The following is a 19,547-nucleotide window of genomic DNA, read 5'->3' on the forward strand; positions in this document are numbered from 1 at the left end:
AAGGCACCAGGGCCTGGCTACTTTCCCACCCCCACCCCCACCCCACTGAGGTTTGAACTTAGGGTTTCAAGCTTGCTCGGCTTGCTCACTCAGCTGGTGTTCTGCTACCTGAACCACTACTCTAATATTGCCTTTTGATGGTTATTTTGCAGATAGGAGTCTGAGGACTTTTCTGACTGAGCTTGCTTCAAACTAGTTTCTCAGCCTCCTGAGTGTTAAGGCTTTTGGTGCCAATTTTCTGAAGTGTTTTAGTAGTTTTTAATGCAGATTAGCCAATAGAATAGCATCATTGATAATGCCTTTAATCTGTTGACCAGTTGCATAAACTAAAGATTTATAATATGCTTTTATTCTACAGTTGATGTAGAAAACAAGAGTTTAAAAATGTCTACTTCTCAAGAGCACAGATGGTTGACAATTCCCCCTTCAAGCTTACTTTGGTAATGGGCAAGTACCTCATATCAATTCAAATAGTACATGAGCCAATATCGTTTAAATAGGAGCCCTCCAAGCACATGTGTGAGCCACCAGTGCGCACACCGGTGTACACACACTTTCCCTTTCATGGGATAAAGGCAAACAAACGTGCTATCAAGAACTTCAAAATTTTTAGCTGGGCACCGGTGGCTCACACCTGTAATCCTAGCTACTCAGGAAGCTGAGATCTGAGGTTCGCAGTTCAAAGCTAGCCTGGTCAATCTGTGAGACTCATTAACTAGCAAATAACCAAAAGTGGTGCTGTAGCTCAAGTAGAGTACTAGCTTTGAGCTGAAGAGCTCAAGGACAGCGCCCAGGCCAAGAGTTCAAGTCCCATGACTGTCAAAAGTTTTCAATTTCAGAAAATTAGAGGACTTAAGGATCATCCAATTGGTAGATCAGAACAGATGCTTCACTTCCACCTGCACTGATATGACATGTACTGTTTCCTAATGTCTTAGTTTTATAGGTTTGCGTGTGTGTGCACGCACACTGGTCATAGGCCTTAAACTGAGGGCCTGGATACTGAAGATTTTTGTGCTCAAGGCTAACTGCTGTACCACTTGAGCCACAACTCCACTTCCAGCTTTTGTGGTTATTGGAGGTAAGTCTTGTGTTTGTCTTCCCAGGCTGGCTTCAAACCATGATCCTCAGACAAGTCTCCCCAGTAGCTAAGGACTACAGTGTAAACCACCTGCATGCACCTTCTAAACTGGTTCTTAATACTCTTTTAAGAGGCCCAGGCTTTACATGACTTATCCCATCAAAATCTTATAACACAGTAAAACTGAAAAATTAGATTCTGAATATAGCTGAGGTGGAAAATGGACTTTACTTCCATCATACTTCACTGTGGAAAAAAATGTAGCCAGGTATTTTTGAAATGAATTCCTTAAAATCAAGTTGTAAAGAAAACCTTAATGCCAAGAATCAGTAAGACAATTGGCTACCTACCATCTTTATGTATTTGATATTAGAACTCATGTCTTTATAAATGCCAAAGCATCTTAATCCTTCAGCTTTGAGTTCCATTATATCTGCTTTAAAGTACAACTGGAATGTGAAATTTTTTTATTGTATACTTTTATGTCAACTTGGGATACGCTTTCAGAAGTATTTAAATACTACTAATTACTCCATGTCTACTTTTTTTTTTTTTGCCAATCCTGGGGCTTGAACTCAGGGTCTGGGCACTGTCCTTGGGCCTTTTAAGGCTAGTGCTCTACCCTTGAGCTACAGGCACCACTTCCTGGCAAGCACTCTACCACTAGAGGCCGGTCATGCTCCTGGCCCTCCTCTTCCTATCTATATTCACATGAACTTTACTCCTTAATGACTGTATTTATAAAATGAAGAATTGTACACAGTTGTTAAGCAGTTTAAATTTTATTGACCTCCCAGCTTTTAAAAAAAGTTAAATTTAAGGTCACATCTCAAGTTTGATGTACTATATACAGATCGTGCAGAATATGACTATGAAGAGATACAAATTAGTCCATGCCCAAAAAAGTTTATTAGAGTACAGAATCATCTTCATAAATACATATATAAATTCTTATGAAGATAGAGGGACTGTCCAGGTTTTCCAAGACACTTTCCAAAGTCATTCAAGGCACAAAATGTACGTCATGGTGAATATACATGTTCTAGACTTTGTGCCTCTGATACAGCCCATCAAAGATTTGGCTTCATGACTTATAAAACTAAATGTACTGAATGAGATTCTGTTTGAGTGAAAAAACCACAGACCTATAAACATCATGTAGGTAACTGCTCCAAAATATGGAGAATACAAATACAGCACTTTTAAAAAGCAAACACAAAAGAACGGTGTAAATCCAAAAGTGTAAATGCTTCCATTTCGGATAATTAAGAACCTATACAAGTCTGTTCCCTGAAGCTAATGCATCACTAGTCTCTACTAAGGAAACTGAATTCTAAAAATTAACATGGTTTTCAGTATTTCAAATTTCACTATATAAAAACCTAGAGAGACCAACAATATCCAATAGCTTCCAAAGACAGCTAAAGACTTTGATGTAATCAACTTTACCAATGTTTGTCCAGGTCTGCTTTATACACAAGGAAAATACACTCTATAGTTTCTTATAAAATAGCAAGTAAGGAGTAGATGTAGGAGACGTAGATGGGGAGAGAGAATTCAGGAAGTCCTTCTCTTCTGTAACTTTCACTTCAGAATCATCAAAAAGCAACCACTTCCCCTCATACTCCTTTAAGCTTTGCACTATATACGAAATTTTGTTCTCAAATCCACTAATATTAACATCTGTTTGGTCACTGGATTCCTTGTTTCTATCAGATTCATGGGTCCCATTAGTATTAGTATTGTTAGTCTCAGAATTTTTATTGTCAGCAAATGCTGCACCAGCAACCTTATCAGGATTGGATGCTTTGTTGTATAGCTCATAATCTGCTTTGCTCTTTTGTCCTCCAAGAAGTCCAACAGCTTCCACATTTTTTTTGTTCAAAACTTTACTTGGCTGTGTATTTCCACCGACTCTAATCGACACTTCTTCATCATCATAATTTTCAGCCACACCCCTTGCTTCCTCCTCATTCAATGGTTCTGGCTTACCTATTTCACACATCTGGTCAACCACAAAATTCCCTTTATCTAGTTCTAGACTGTTAAGGTCAGTGACTTTAACAGAAGCAGTGTAATGCCCACTACTAATTGTAATGCCACTGTGCATCACCACCGCAAATAATCCATAGCTGTCATTAGTTGGCTTTGTGCTCCATTCCTCCAGTGACAATTTAAGAGGTGTCAATAAAGGAGTGTTGATCTTGGAAAGTCCACCACCATAACAATCAAACCTTTGAAAGAAAAGAAAGACCCTTTAAATTCCAACTCAGTATAGAATGAAACCAAGTTAATTTCAGTATTCTTAATATTTAGTTGCTCATTTGAACTACAAAACTATACACTAAAATAACTGTTAATGTTCAAGTGTTTCTCAGTATTAAATGCTATTTTTCCTCATTTTCCTTATACTTAAGGATTCTCAAAAGTAGCTTGAATTACAGATGTAGACTCCTTATCATACTTAGCTTATTTAAGATGGAGAGTTCAGTAAGTTTTAGATCAGGTTGCCTTCAAACTGCCATCTTCCCAAACATCTTACCTTCCAAAGTAGCTGATATTACAGGTTAAGGCAGCTGTTAGATGGCATTATTAAAAGACTCAACTTTCGCCCAGATACCTGTAATGCTAGCTGCTGAGGTCTGAGGGTTGAGACTTGGAAGTCAGACAGAAAAGTCTACGAGACTCTAATAAACTGCTAAAAAAAAAAAAAAAAAAAAAAAGCTGAAGTGGCCAGGGCTGTAGCCTAGTGGTAGAGTGCTGGCCTAGCATGCATGAAGCCCTGGGTTCAATTCCTCCGTGCCACATATACAGAAAAAGCCAGAAGTGGTGCTGTGGCTCAAGTGGCAGAGTGCTAGCCTTGAGCAAGACAGTACCCAGACCCTGAGTTGAAGCTCTAGGACCAGCCAAAAATAAAAACCACCAAAGTCACAATGTGGTTCTAGTTGCATAGCACTAGCCTTGAGCACAAAGATACTCAGGGGACAGTGCACAAGCCCAGAGTTCAAGCACCAGGACCAGCAAAACAAAACAAGAAAAGACTCAACTTTTGGAGCCAAATGCAGGTGACTTACACCATTCTAGCTTACTCTAGAAGATGAGATTTGAGGATCACAGATGGAAGCTAGCCTGGGCAGAAAAGTCCTTAAGATCCCTATCTCCAATTAACTACCAGGAAACCAAAGTGGAGCTGTGACTCAAGCAGTAGAGCACTGCCTTTAGCAAAAAAAGAAAAAAACAACAACAAAAAACTCAACAGTTTCAGGCTACTAAGTTCAAGCCATAGGACTAAGTACATATACATTCAACTTTTGAAAATCTTTTTCATTTCAGTTATAGTATATGAAAATTTAGAAGCAACAGCAAAATTGTGATTCACTAAGTACTATAAATTTTCTGGCACAATGACACAGCTGAGAGCTACTAGGAAGCTCTCATGGTAATTTCAAGTCATTAATGTGGAAACCAGTGAAATCTACAAGGACTTGGAATCAGAAGACTGGGCTGGGAGTTTACCTTAGTGGTAGAGTGCTTGCCTAGCATGCACGGAGACCCAGGTGTGATTCCTTGGTACCATATACATGTGGTAGGGTTCTAGCCTTGAGCCCAAGGACAGTGTTCAGGCCCCGAGTTTAAACCCTGGGATTGACCAAAAACAAACCCAAAAAACAGGACAAAAAAAGGAAAAAAAAAAAATCAAGACTATCCAAAAAATATCATTAGATATAATTAGATACTGAATTCTCAACTATAGAAGAAAATTATACAAATTTTTCAGACTGGTTAAATTTTCTAATTACCTTAAAATAATTTTGTCTTTGCACCCCCATCAAATCTCAATGTATTCAAAACTTCTTCCCTGCTTTAATCAATGATGCTCAAGTTAAATTCTGCTAGTATCTACAGAATTTGGAGAAATGTAGAAACAGCACTTTTTTTGTGGGTAGTGCCTTTTCCATTCTAGATTAGCACTCATAAGCTATACCTCTTAAGAAACTATAATGTATTCATACTGAAAGGATCTAGTAGATGTATTTTATAAAGAAACAACAGGAGAGTAAGTATTTCTTAGGTGATTATTTGCTTCATTTTAATCAGTACTCATATTCCTAGTATTACAATATTTTGAATAAAACTTCTATAGCATATTTTATTCACATAGCTCTTATTTACAATACTCACTCCAAGCCACTGGCAGCAAAGCACTTCAGATGAATAGTTATAACTTCAGGCATTTTGTCAAACAGAAGACTTCTCTCTGCTTCAGTATAATGATGGCAATTTTCGCAGAAATATTTATCTTCTCCTACGATCCTCTCCACTGAAGCAAATTGTGAAATTGCCCATCTCAGGGTCTTCATTTCTGTTTTTGGCTCTGGAGAAACTATAAAAGAATCCTTTCACTTACAAATAACATCTCTCATCAAAAATTAAACCCCAAGGGTGAAAATGTGGCTTAGTGAAAGAGTGCTTGCCTACCATGCATGAAGCCCTGGGTTCAATTCCTCAGTACCACATAAACAGATAAGGCCAGAAGTGGTACTGTGACTCAAGTAGAGCAAAAGAAGCTCAGGGACAATGCTTAAAACCTGAATTCAAGCCCCAGGACTGACAAACCCCAAATTCCATGTACAAGGTTAGCATCCAATTTCAGCTGGCTAACTCATTTGTAAATAACTTAAGAGAGATTTTACCCATACACACTCTCTTTAACATATTATCATTCATTCACTCATTCTTGGTAAATGGGCCCTCCCCATCTACTAAGGTACTCTACCACCTGAACCACATCCCCTGCCCAGAAACATACTTCTTTAAAATACTTCAAACTCAGCCCCAAAATACATGACAGACAGCAAAACTAAAAGTAGCCCAATCATCCTCAATTTAAGATGGACTATTTTAAGTCAATTTTCAACAGCTGACAGGTAATAACTTTTTGTAGTTTTGAGTTAATGGTTCAATAATTGTGCTAAATATAGTAGCTCAGTGATTAACATTAAATAAACCTTTTCACTTTTCAATTCTAACATACTATATTCAGATGGTAATATTTTCCAAATGTTACTAACAAGTGATGCAACAAGGCTCTTTATTAGACCAGACATAGTGACATTGTGAATTGCTGAAGGAACCTTCCTTATTCCACATAAGACTCCAATTTTGCTTACTTTCAGAACTCTCTTCTACTTTAGAAAGCTCATCTTCTTGTACTGGCACACTGATGTCTTGGAAATCTTCTCTTCTTTCTGTTAAACTTTCACATTCCAAACATCGAGTCCTTAATACCAACTGACCTTGAAATAATTTCTCCACTAGCTCAAAGCCAATTTGCTCTGTACCTGAAAACAGGAAAATGTAAGTCAATGAACATTAGTTTTCCAGCATTAACACAAATTACCACCTTTCCATTACAGTATATCCTGAATAAAAGGATTTTATTCATTTCATTTTTTAGCTTACTGATATTAAGAGGTACCGTACTTATTGGTAAAATGTCAAGTCTTTGTAAAGGCAGTTATGAATAATATATTTAAAAGCTGCTAAGGCCAGTGGCTCACTATAATCTAGTGACTCAGGAAATGAAGATCATAGTTCAAAGCCAGCCTAGGCAGTAAAGTCCCTGAAACTCGTATCTTCAATTAACCACCAGGAAGACAAAAGTGAAACTGTGGCTCAAGTAGCAGAGTGCTAGCATTAAACACTAAAGCTCAGGGATAGTGCTCCAGACTGGCACACACAAAGTCATGAGCTAGGTGAGTGGCTCAAGTGCTAAGAGCCACTTGAGGTACTCAGTTCAAAACCTCATTACCAGCCAACCCCCTCCCCAAAAGAACAGTTGCTTGTAAATCTCTCTACAGAATAATCCCAGAGTGGTGGCTCATGCCTATAATTCTTAACATCCAAGCTACTCAGAGGCTGAGATCTGAGGACTGTGGTTCAAAGCCAACACAGCATGGGTATTAAAGTCCCTGTGGGACTCTTTATTTCTAACAGCTCACGAACCGGAAGTGGTGCTGTGGCTCAGTGGTAGAACACTAACCTTGAACAAAAGAGCTCAAGGACATCACCCAGCCCCTAAGTTCAAAACCCCATGAATAGGGGCCCAGAATTTGGCCTAGTGGTAGAGTGCTTGCCTAGCATGCACGACAATCTGGGTTTGATTCCTCGGTACCACATACACTGAAAAAGCTGTGGGTCAAGTGGTAGAGCGCTGGCCTTGAGGAAAGCCCAAGGACAGTGGTCAGGCCCTGAGTTCAAGCCCCAGCACTGAGGGGAAGAGAGAGAACCCACACACAACAACAAAACCTATACATTTTCCCAGATATATAGAAATAGAAATCTACTTCAAGGAAAGCGTAAGTTATTTAAAGTATAAAAACTTCACTAAATGCAATTTCCCTGATGAGCCTATGTCAACTGCTGTACAGATAAAAAGTCTTCATTAAATCTACTGATAGTTTATAAACACTACCATAGGACCGAATGTATGTACACACAAAATTGAAAATGCTATGGTTCCCATTTGGTGTTAAATTCTCTAAATCAAACCAGCCAGGAAGAATATATTGCATACATATCTAAGAGAAAAATTCTATTCCAGCTGGTGTTAACACTGTCAGTCTTGGTCAAGAGTTTGGTCTAGTGTTAAGAGTGTTTACCTAGCAAGCACAAAGACCCAGGTTTTTTTTCTATGTATAGAAAAAAAAGCCAGAAGTGGTGCTATGGCTCAAGGGCTAGAGCTCTAGCCTGGAGAAAACCAAAGACAGCACGCAGACCCTGAGGTTCAAGGCCCAGGGGTGGCAAAAAAGAAAATAGAAAAAAAAGTCTTAAAAACAATCATACTAACCTTTGTTTGTGGGCTTAACTTCATTAACATTGACAGGTGTAACATTTCCTGAAGATTCAGGTCCACAACCATGAGCTGTGTTATCACTTTCATACTTTCCCAAGTCCTCTTCAAGATCATACTCATTTTCTTTAGATTGTCCTTTTGGTCCTTGGTTTGCTGTTATTTTTCCCAGACTGCAGAATTTAGAAAGAATGCTGGGTTGCTTAGTTTCGGACTTTAACCAATTTATTTTAACTCTTGATTTCTTTTGTGAGGGTCTTGTATTCTCATTTTCAGAAATGCACTTGGGGATTATTTTAGGAGGAATCTCTAATGTATCACCAGTAGCTTTTCTCTTTGATCTAGTTTGTCTCTGGTTCTCTTCCAATGACTGGCATTCCTTGGATATTTTAACTTTTTTCTTCATGTTACCAAATTCACTGTCACTTTTTCTTTTCCCATTCCCTTTTGGGATTTTTTCAATATAGTCCTCAGAATTCCTCATGCTGTCAGTCTCCATGCTGTTCATTCCACACATTTCCTCTTTCTGATGAGAATTTTCTTCTACCTTAGTAGACTCGGACACATTGTTTACTTCTTCTTTTTTTAGAAATTGGCATGTTTCTTGAATGTTTCCCAAAATACACTGCAACACTTCCTGTGCATCATGCTGTAGATAGCCTTCATACATGGGGTTGAGTTCCCTATAAATAAAAATAACATGAAAGAAAATCTTCCTAAAAATTACTTTAGTCTATACACCTTGAACGTGTCCGATCTCGTCTAAAAATTACTTCAGCTTTAAAAATCTATTTTTACCCCTTAGAAGCAAACAAAATTTTATTTTACTTTCCTCATAAGACTTTGATCTTCTTATAAATATAATAGCTAATACTGATATACCACATTTCATCCAAAATGCTTTATTTTTTTTTTGTCGATCATGGGACTTGAAGTCTGAGCCAGGCACTGTTCCTATACTCTTCAGCTCAAGATTATCACTCTATCACTTTGAGCCACAGCACCATTTCCAGTTTTCTGGTAGTGAATTGGAGAGAGAAGAGTCTCATGGACTTTTGTGCCCAGCTGGCTTTGAACCATGATCCTCAAATCTCAGCCTCCTGAGCAGCTAGGATTACAGGTGTGAGCCACCAGTGCCCTGCTCAATATGCTTTTTATATTATATGCATACATCATCTTCACAATAACCCCAAGAGGCAAGAACCATTATCCTCGCTATTGATAGACATTGGAACTAAGGTACCAAGAAATCAAACAACTTGCCTGTGGTAACAGCTTATATTTAAGATGCAAAGCCTGGATTTAGTTTGACTTCACTGGCAGAATGCCTGCTAGACGAGTGTAATGTCCTGAGTTCAAATCCTAGTATCACTACTGAAGTAAAGATGATGCAAATCTAGATTGTTTTATTTATTAAAATAATACTTCAAAGGAATCTCAACTAGTCAATGAATGGGTTCCTTCTAAACGCAAAGTAGTTGGAATAGTTTCTAACCTGAAATCCTTAAGACCACATGTCTTTTTTTATCTTTTTTCAGTTGTGAAAAAAGGGCCTGGGTGCTGTCCCTGAGGATGGTGGTGGTTTGGGTTTTTTACCAGTCCTGAGGCTTGGGCACTGTCCTTGGACACTTTGTGCTCAAGGCTAGCACTCTGCCACTTGAGCCATAGCAACCACTTCTGGCTTCTTCTGTGTAGGTGGTTCCGGAGAATCGAACCCAGGGCTTCATGCATCCTAAGTGAGCATGCTACCACTAGGCCATGTTCCCAGCCCATCCCTGAGTTCTTTATGCATAAGGCTAGTGCTCTACCACTCTGAGCCACAGTGCCACTTCCAGTGAGTGATCTGGTGGTTAATTGGAAATAAAGAGTCTCATGGATTTTCCTGCTTAGGCTGGTCTTTTTGTTTTGTTTTGCCAGTCCTGAGCCTTGAACTCAGGGCCTGGGCACTGTTGTTGGCCTTTCTCAAGGCTAGAGCTCTACCACTTAAGCCACAACACCATTTCTAGCTTTTTTTCTATGTATGTGGTACTGAGAAATTGAACCCTAGTCTTCGTGCATGCTAGGCAAGCACTCTAGCCACTAGGCCAAGCTCCCAGCCCAAATTTTCAGATTTTTCCCCCCTAGTCCTGAGGCTTAAACTCAGGGCTTGGGTACTATCCCTGAAACTCAGCATTCAAGATTAGAGCTCTACCACTTGAGCCACAGCACTGCTCTCAGCTTTTTCTGAGAAGTTTATTGGAGTCTCACAATATCATGCCAGGGCTGGCTTTGAACTGCCACCCTCAGATCAACCTCTTGAGCTGCTAGGATTTTTAAAAACAATTTTTAGGTTTTTAAAAACAAAGCAATGTGGGGTTGGAGATATAGCAGAACACTTACTTGGTAGTATGGACAGGGCTTAGTTTGGATCTTAGCACTACCAAAACTAATTTCTTTAAGGGCCAGGTGTGGTGATGTGTGTAAAGCCCAGCTACTCAAGAGATAGGGAAATTGTGGTTTATAGACAGATTCAAGTAAAACCACAAGACCCATTCAAAGAAAATGATAAATAAAGCAAAAGAGCTGGAAGTGTGGCTCAAGTAGTAGAACATTTGCTTAGCAAGTATAAGACTCTGAATGCAAACCCCAGTACCACTCAAAAAAACCCAAACACTATAGTATGTTGTTTGTTCTTAAATAGAGAATACTGGGTTCTACACAACACGTAAAATCAAGATTTGATGATAGGTAAGAATGATTTATTCTTTCAAAGCAAACAAGGTATGACGGAACTGTACCATCCAAACATACATACACATATACACACACACACACATTTTTTTTTTGCTAATTCGGAAGCTTGAACTCAGGGCCTAAGCACTGTCCTTTGGGCTTTCTCAAGGCAAAAGCTCTATCACTTGAGCCACAGCACCACTTCTGACTTTTTTCTATGTATGTGGTACCAAGGAATAGAACCCAGGTCTTCATGCAAATTAGGCAAGCACTCTACCATTAAGCCAAACTCCTGGCCCCCAACATATATTCTTTTTAATTTATTTTTATATTTTTATGTTTTTGTCAGTCGCGGGGCTTGAACTCTAGGCCTGGATGCTGCCCCTGAGCTCTTCAGCTCAAGGCCATCCCCTGACCCCTTAAGCCACAGCGCCACTTCTCCAAAATATATTTTTTAAAAAATCCAATTTCCAGCCAGTTAAGGTGGTTCACACCTGTAATCCTAGCTACTCAGGATTCTGAGATCTGAGTATCAAGATCTAGGTTTAAAACCAGCCTGGGCACAAAAGAACCTGAGACTCTTTTTTTTTTTTTTTTGCCAGTCCTGGGCTTGAGCTCAGGGCCTGAGCACTGTCCTTGGACTTTCTCAAGGCTAGATAGAGCTCTACCACTTGAGTCTCAGCACCACTTCCGGCTTTTTTTTTTTCTATGTATGTGGTACCGAGGAATCGAACCTGGGTCTTCATGCATGCTAGGCAAGCACTTTAACCACTAGGCCAAACTCCCGGCCAGAACCTGAGACTCTTATCTCCAGTTAACCTTTAGAAAACAGGAAGCGGGGACTGAGATGATCTGAGGATTATGGTTTGAAGCCAACCACAGCAGGAAAGTCCATAAGACTCTTATACACCAAACTGGAAATGGCACTGAGGCTTATCAAAGTGATAGTGTGCTAGCCTTGACCAAAAGAGCTCAGAGGCAGCATTCAGGCCCTAAGTTTAAGCCCTATGACCCAAAAAAGAAAAAGAATGATACAAATACATATGATATACCTGAGTGTGTTAAGTAGTCGCCTTGGCTGAGTAGCAAGTTCATCAGTGTACTTGTCTGGATTTAAGAGAAAACTAGCTTGAAGCTGTTCAACAGAAATGATTAAAGACTGTAAACTACATATAAGTTCGTAACTTGCCAAAGGATCTTCTTTGCAATTTTCCTGTCAGGAAAGAAAAAAACAATTTCATTTTTTAACAAATAAGTATCTTCACCCTTAATTAGTCTCACTAAACAAATTAGCTTCTCTAAATATCATTTTATTACTCCAAAATTTTTCAAATATAGAAATAAACTTTAAGATTTTTTTCTCATTATTTCCTATGTGGATGATAATGCTTTACTAATTATAGTCAGAGGTTTCTAAAGGTGTAGTCCAACAGTAGAAAATGTGCTTACTTATAAAAGGACTTGCATTTAGACACTAGCATCAAAAAGGTATCAATTTGAAAACAGAATGAAAAATAACTGGTACATGAATATGACAAATTGTGACTGGTACACAAATAAGTTTGACAAATAATGTATGTGATAAACAGGAAAAAATATTATATTCAAGGCCACTGATAATATAGCAAAAGTTTCCTGACAGAAATGAAGAACTTCTTTTCTGACAACACTGAGAAATTCTAACATGTTAATAGAAATTATCTGTCATCCTCCCCTTAAATTTTTTGAATATCTATTACATGTTTTATATACAAGCAAATGAACTTCAATTGATTTTTTTTTTCCTTTTTTTTTTTTTTTTTCCAGTCCTAGGCTTGAACTCAGGGCCTGAGCACTGTCCTTGGTCCAGGCTAGAGCTTTACACTTGAGCCTCAGCACCACTTCTGGCTTTTTTCTATGTATGTGGTACAGAGGAATCGAACCCCAATCTTCAGGCATGCTAGGCAAGCACTCTACCACTAGGCCAAACACCCAGGCCCTAACTGATTTGATTTTTTTTAAATTTTTTTACCTTATCTTTCTGATTGGATTCATCCTTTAGAGCTTCTTTCTTCCTTGAAATAATATTAAATAAGTGCTTTACTCCAGATTTAAAACCAGGACAAAAATATAATACCTGTAATAAAAAGTGAGACTGTAAAACCACACAATAACAGAAATCATTACAATACTATTATGCTTTCTGTAGAGCACTTCTAATCTCAGTATTACCTAATACTGTAGAGCACTTCTTAATCTCACTATTACCTAATACTGAATTAAGTTTTCTGGGAAAACTTGTGTCTACCTCTTCAGTAGTAGACACTTCCTTCAAAGCACTGTGCCCAGTGCAGTATTGACTGCTAAAATTTAAAGTTCCACTGTTACAGTTTCAGGGATAAGTATACCAGGAATCAGGAAAAGTTAAAAGTCTTGCCATGTCTACCAAGGTCTCAATTTTGTTATCTCCCCTTAGGGTATCATTTTTCTCTTATTCTAACAAACTTTAGCAGTAGGTAATCTGGAATCTTTTTTTTTTTTTTTTTAACAGTCATGGGACTTGAACTCTGGCTCCAAGTACTGTCCCTGAGTTCTTGGCTTAAGGCTAGTGCTATACTAGTTTGAGCCATAGCTCCATTTCTGGCTTTTGAGTACTTAATTGAAAATATGTCTCACTGGGCCAGATGTGGTGGCTCACACCTGTAGTCCTAGCTACTCAGGAGGCTGAGATCTGAGGATTACAGTTAAAAACCAGCTTAGGCACTAAAGACCATCCCAGAAAACCGGAAGTGGTTCTGTGGCTAGGGGGGTACGTGAAGAGCTACCCCCCTGAAGAGCTGAAGAGCTCAGGGACAGCACCCAGGTCCTGAGTTCAAGTCCCATTACTGACAAAAAAAAAGTCTTTTCTGCTGGGGTGGGTTTCAAACAGCAATACTCAGATCTCTGTTTCCTGAGTAGTCAGGATTATAGGTATGAGCTACCAGTGCCCAACTTAGAATCATTATTTTAATCTAGGATATTTACAATCATATAAAATAATATCAACAGTTAAAGTCATCCAATAACCTAAACTTCTCAGCAACATTAAACATTACATCACTTCTTGCCTCCTACATTTCACTACGTAGAATTCAAAATTGTCAATTTACCTGAAGTATGCTATTAAGGTAACAAGTATTGCCAAGATTATTCAGTCCCACAAACGGTAACAAGTTTTCTCTCTTCTCACAGTTTATAGGTGAGGACTGTGCTGCAGGAACAACTTGATCACTGTTAAATATAAAGGAGAAAAAGGCATGATATAAGTAGCATCTTAAATAAATGTGGAAACATTACTTCCCTAGATTTAAAAGTGGTGAGTATGATCCAAAAAAAATTCCAACAATTTCACTCAAAGTGACACTTTAAAAGATCTCTTTATAGGCTCAAAACTGCTATATATCCAGGGGAGACTTTAAAGCATTATTGTACTTGGTAAGCCAGGTTCCAGTGGCTCACACCTATAATCCTAGCTACTTGGGAAGCTTAGATCAGCTTTGCAGTTTGAGGTCAACTAGGGTACATACTCCAAGATCCTTTTCCAACCAATGGTTGGATGAAGTAGTACAAGCCCATCATCCTAGCTATATAGAAGACAGATTATCAGAAGATTGTGGATCTATACTAGCCCAGGACAAAAATTCCAGTCTCTCCATAAGTTGAGTATGATGGCTGTGATTCCAACTATATTGCAAGTGAAAAAGAAGAGGATTGAGGTCCAAGTACTTATTTGATTAAGAGTGATACTCTATCTCACAAACAACCAGTATAAAACAGAACAGGAGGTGTGGCTCAGCAGCAGGGAAGTTGCCTAGTAAGACCAAAGTTCAAATCCCAGTATTGCCAAAATAATCCCCTTAACAGAATGTCAAATCCCATTTTAGATTTAAAAAAAAAAACTAGTCCTGTAATTTCTTAGCTTTTACTGCAATATTATAATTAAGCAGTCCAATTCTAAGTTTAAAAACCAGTAATTAAACTGATTACAATATGAGAAGCTGGACTAAATCAGATTCAATTTACAAAGATTAAGAGGTCAGGAGCATAGCCTAGTGGTAGAGTGCTCACCTAGCATGCATGAAGCCCTATGTTCAATTCCTCACTACCACATACACAGAAAAAGACAGAAATGGCGCTGTGGCTCAAGTGGCAGAGCACTAGCCTTGAGCAAAAAAACTGTCCAAGGACAGTGTCCAGGCTGAGTTCAAGCCCCAGGACTGGCAAAAGAAAAAAAAGTCTATGAATATCCCTCAAAAATAAACTGTCCAAGCCCGGTGCTGCTGGCTCAGGTCTATTAAATCTAGCTACTCAGGAGGCTGTGCTCTAAGGACTACAGTTCAAAACCAGCCCCAAAAAGCCAGAACTGGGGTTGTAGCTCAAGTGGTGCTGTAGCCTTGAGCAAAAAGCTCAGGACCTAAGTTTAAGCCCCAGCAGCAAAAATGGAAAAACTAAATTTTTGCATAAAAAGTATGTTCCCTTTACATTTCCAGCAGGTATGAATAACTAACTACAAAGTTTAAACAGATCAGGTAACTGTCAAGTCTTTTGAACAAAAAGAAGACTCAACCCTTATTTCTTTGCCATTATATATGTTACACTACAAATAAATGTAAAACATAAACTCCAAAAATTGAGTGCCCATTTCTCTAAACTGATCTAAAGGGCTCAGTTCCATATTAATGCCAATCAACTAACATCTATATGATCTCTGTGGGAAACCTACTGCTAGACTTGTGCAAAAAGCATGGTAATATGTGCTTTCTTTTTTCTTTTTAAACTCTGAACTGTCAGATCAATCTGACAATAACAAAACCCAAGTTCATTTATTCATCAACGCAGAGTTTAAAACCCATAGATACACTAAAAATTAAGATACATACATTTCAGATCCTCTATATTCAGAAGCTTTTTCTTCATTTTCTTGAGAATCTGTGAAATCTAAGGCTCTCTTAGTTTCCTTTTTCTGAAAAAACTTCAGAGAAAGTCTGTTTTTCTTGGATGGACTACCTCTTGAAAGCCCACAGCTTTCACTAGGTATGACACCAGGCATTTTCTTTTCAAATCCCAAGGAGTTGACAAGAATTAACTTATAGAGGGCAGCTGTAATCACCAATTACATCTGTTAATCACAAAAAAAAAAGGTTTCATTAGTCCTCAGTTACCAAGTGTAGGCAACAAAATCATCAATTGTGAAAATAAATTAACCAAGGGAATAATATAAATTAAAACAATATTTGTAAAGTACTACTGGCTATTTGGCAGTGGGTTGTTTTTTTTTTTTTAAGAAGACACACTGACGTTAACTTACTTTTAATGTCACTAGGCTTTTATTACATTGCTTATAGATTTAAGGGCCACATTACAAAATACTACACTTAGCAGACCTATAAAAAGTTAGCAATATTGAGGACTGAAAACTAAAGTAGTCATTATAGTTTATTAGTCCATTCATAAAGTATTGACTACCATCTCTATTTCTAAAATGCAACGTTGTAGGAACCCTAAGAATCAATAGAATATCAAACTAAGCTAAACATAAGAGTATTCCCTCAAAGTCCTTTCTAGTGAATCTCGACATATAGTTTCTATAAAGCTAAAGTGTAATTCACATACAAACATAGGCATAGATCTGGTGTTATGTTATACCTAAAGACACATGCAAAGCTACCAGAGCGATTTTAAAGCCTTGTTTGCTTCACTGTGTACCAAACTGTGGTGTACTAAATGTTTTAGTTTTCCACACTTAAAAAAAAAGCTGCTTTTGAATAGGTCAACATGGTATGGTTTGCCTTTTTCAGCCTTTACTATGCTTGAAAGTAAAAATCTGAGATGAAAACATGGCAATATTTGTGGCAGTTATTTTAACCATCAGTCCTAGTTTTCATGAGGACATCTGGTGGAAAATTATCTGACATGATTATTCCACAGTTACTAAAAACCCAAAATTCGGAGCAAATTTCAGATGTAGGGAGAGAAATAAAATGAACTATCCAAAATTCACCCATTCCATCCTTAAACATCACACTGCTATGATCTAGGAATATAATGAACTTGGCAGTGAAGTCATTTTTGATATGCAACTGAGAAGTGTTAAGCTGACAACTATTTGCTTCCTGTCTCCTACTCAATTTACTCTAATTTACTGGCCTCCTAATGTCTGACGAAATTCTATGTTACAGTAAATATTAAACGGGCCTGTGCTAAGTTGTCAGAGATCACTAAGTATTACTGACAGTCGGAAAAGGCTTCTCGAGTGACTAATTCTAATAAATGAGACTAGATTCGTTAAGTGATTAGACTACCCAGAAGGAACAAATGATCAAGCAGCTACAACAGCAGGTTGTCTCAAAAATCAAACCTTTCTGCCCCCTCCTCAAAAGTAACGATCAAAAAGCCAGCAGTTGATGTCTCCGACTTGTAAACCTAACTCTATACAAGAGATACACAAGAGCTGTGGTTCAAAGCCAGCCAGGACAGTGAAGTCCGTGAAACTATCTTCAATTAACCACCAAAAAGCTGAAAGTGGAGTTGTAGCTCAAGTGGTAGAGCCTTGGGGGGAGGGGGAGACTTTTTTTTCCAAAAGCTCAGGGACAGCACCCAAGCCCTGAGACCAAAACCGACACACTCAACACTTCCCCGGGGGATTAGATTCTTCCTCTAAGTGGGGATTGTCAGATCCGCAGGATATTCCTTATACTTGTGTAACATCAATCAAGCTTCGCAGCAAACACATCAGTGACTCCAACATTAAGTTCCTGACCAAATGACAGCGTCAACTCTCAGTCCCCATTAGTTTTCGGTTATGTCCTTTAAAGATAACAGGACTCACTCCTTATTTCTTCAAGGGGGGGGGGGTAGTAAAACAACTCAGGACATCTTTTCCAGGAGGTTAAGACACGTGGCGTCCAACCTACTTCTGGAGCAACTAAGTGGAGAAAATGCGCGGTAAAATTTCGCAATTAGCGACCGCGCACGGCGAGCGCAAACATTCCTCCTCCTCTAGCCAGCACCGCTGCCCAGAACCGAGAGGGAACTGCAAACGGCAGGCAGGCGCGGCCGGAGCCCGGCGCACGGAGGGGGCTGCCGGACGACCCCCGGCCCGTCACCTGGCCTCTGTACGCCCGGCCCGCACCTGCCTCCGAGTCCCCCGGCCGGCGCCGCCCCCCCCCCGCCCGGGGCCGCAGAGCGCCCGCCGGGCAGCCCGGCTCCGACCCGGACGCCCGACCCAAACGGCCCCCGCTCCCCCCGCCCGGCAGCCACATTCGGGGTGCCGTCCCACGAAGCGCTCGCCCCCGGCGGCCGGGCACGGCCCCCTCCTCCCCAGGCCCTCCTTACCCGGCCATGGCCCTCAGCGAGGTCCGCGGCGGCGACGCCGGCGAGGGCAGCCGGGGAAGCGTGTGGGAGCGACAGGTGAGTCCGGGCCCGAGCCGTCGGGCCCCGACCCCAGGAGAAGCTGCAGGGCTCGTCCACCCCCGTGGGGGAGTGACCATCCGTTCGCTCGCGGAGCGGGAACCGGGCCGCCGCCGCTCGGTCCTGCCGGGGCCGGCGCCCACTACATCCCCGCGGCGGCGCCCGCCCGCCCGCCCGGGATGGCCAGGAGCGCCACACGCAGCGGTCGCGCTCACGGGGCGCCGGAGCCGCTAGGGTCTCCCCGCTCCTCCACCGAGGGGAACTTGGCGCGTTTTCCTCAGCCTCAGGACCCCCGTGTGTTAGCCTCCGCCCGCGCCAGCGCCGCGAGAGAAGGGGGCGTCCTTCGAAAACGCCGGTTCCCGTCTCCACGCTGCACAGGGACGAGAGGCCAGCGCCACCACGCGAACGCCCCTTGCAGCCGGCCGCACGGGCTCCGGAACCCGCTGGAACGGTAGTTTCCCCCAAGATCCTAACGGGTTCTGCACTTTCAAACAGCACAGGCACAGTCACGGGCAGCTCGCGCGGGTCCTCGCAGGCGGCGCGCGCGACGCGCCGGAGGCCTGGCTGGCGCGCTCGAGCCTCACGCCCTCTTTTTTCCCTTTCTCTTTAACCATTCGTGCTCTCCAGTCGAGGGGAAAGCGGGAGGGTCGGGAGACAGATCTGAGAGACTATGGGCCCTCCCACCACCCCTCCTCAAAAGGGAGCCCCCCGGGTGCTCAAACGCGCCAATCCCAGATACACAACCCGCGGCCCCGCCCCCTCCCGCCGCGCAGGGCGAGCCAATCAGAAGTACCTAGACGAAAATACCAATGGATGGGCGGCGGAGGAGCTCCCGGCCAATAGGAAAAAAAAGTACACGAGGGGGAGGGGGGCCTGGCCAATCATTGTGGGACGTACAGAGTGTTTCTCCAGAGCGGCGCTTCTCCTTTCATTCTCATTGGCGCCCGAGAGCGCGCTTCAGCTGCGGACAGTTAAATAAGTCCGGCTTTGCGTCCTGGAGGGCGGGACGTCGCGGAGGGTGCAGCTTCCGGAGTAAGAACCCCCACCCTCCTCTGCGGGTCCCGCCTCCCTTTCTTGCGTGTGCACTCGGGCAGGGCGGGGCAGGGTTACCAGGGTAACGAGTTTCGAAAAGTTGACCGGCTTGCTGGCGGCTGTGCGCATGCGCCTTCCGTTTGGACTGGACCGCGAAACCCGTCCGAGAAAGCCGAGCGCTCGCTTAGAGAACTCCGGCTCCCAGCTGCAAACCGGGCAGCCGAGGCTCCTTCCATCGGCCCGACTGTACCGCCCGTTCGTTCTCCTCTTCTCCCATCGGCCAAGGAGAGCGTCCTGCCCTGGCTGCAGGGCTGTGTCGCGAGCCCCTAACCAAAGAACGCCAGGCGGCCCCCCGGAAGGCTCTCGCCTACTTGGTTTTGTATTTGTAGGCCTGCCCGGGAGCCTACCACGAGTTAGTCCAGCCCCGGCCTCCGTGGCTCA

At 41.5% G+C, this 19,547-nt stretch overlaps 1 protein-coding gene across 2 annotated transcripts; it reads right to left on the bottom strand.

Moving 5' to 3' along the window:
- Nucleotides 1–1,971: 1,971 nt before the first annotated feature.
- On the bottom strand, nt 1,972–19,096 carry Usp1 (ubiquitin specific peptidase 1). Of its 2 annotated transcripts, none has more exons than XM_090334720.1 (9): nt 18,972–19,096; nt 15,545–15,783; nt 13,775–13,895; nt 12,658–12,762; nt 11,699–11,859; nt 7,932–8,617; nt 6,253–6,423; nt 5,264–5,465; nt 1,972–3,315 (listed from the first exon to the last, which is right to left on the bottom strand). In XM_090334720.1, exons 2-9 carry the CDS (start codon nt 15,712–15,714, stop codon nt 2,574–2,576), a joined length of 2,358 nt encoding a protein of 785 aa, XP_090190846.1. In that variant the 5' UTR covers nt 15,715–15,783; nt 18,972–19,096; the 3' UTR covers nt 1,972–2,573. The 2 variants fall into 2 exon arrangements, with proteins under 2 accessions (XP_090190846.1, XP_090190847.1); XM_090334721.1 differs by lacking the exon at nt 18,972–19,096 and adding an exon at nt 18,000–18,088.
- Nucleotides 19,097–19,547: the final 451 nt, after the last annotated feature.

The sequence above is a fragment of the Megascapheus bottae genome, chromosome 6, assembly GCF_031878675.1.
Source record: "Megascapheus bottae isolate mThoBot1 chromosome 6, mThoBot2.hap1, whole genome shotgun sequence".
NCBI classification, from domain to species: Eukaryota; Metazoa; Chordata; class Mammalia; order Rodentia; family Geomyidae; genus Megascapheus; species Megascapheus bottae.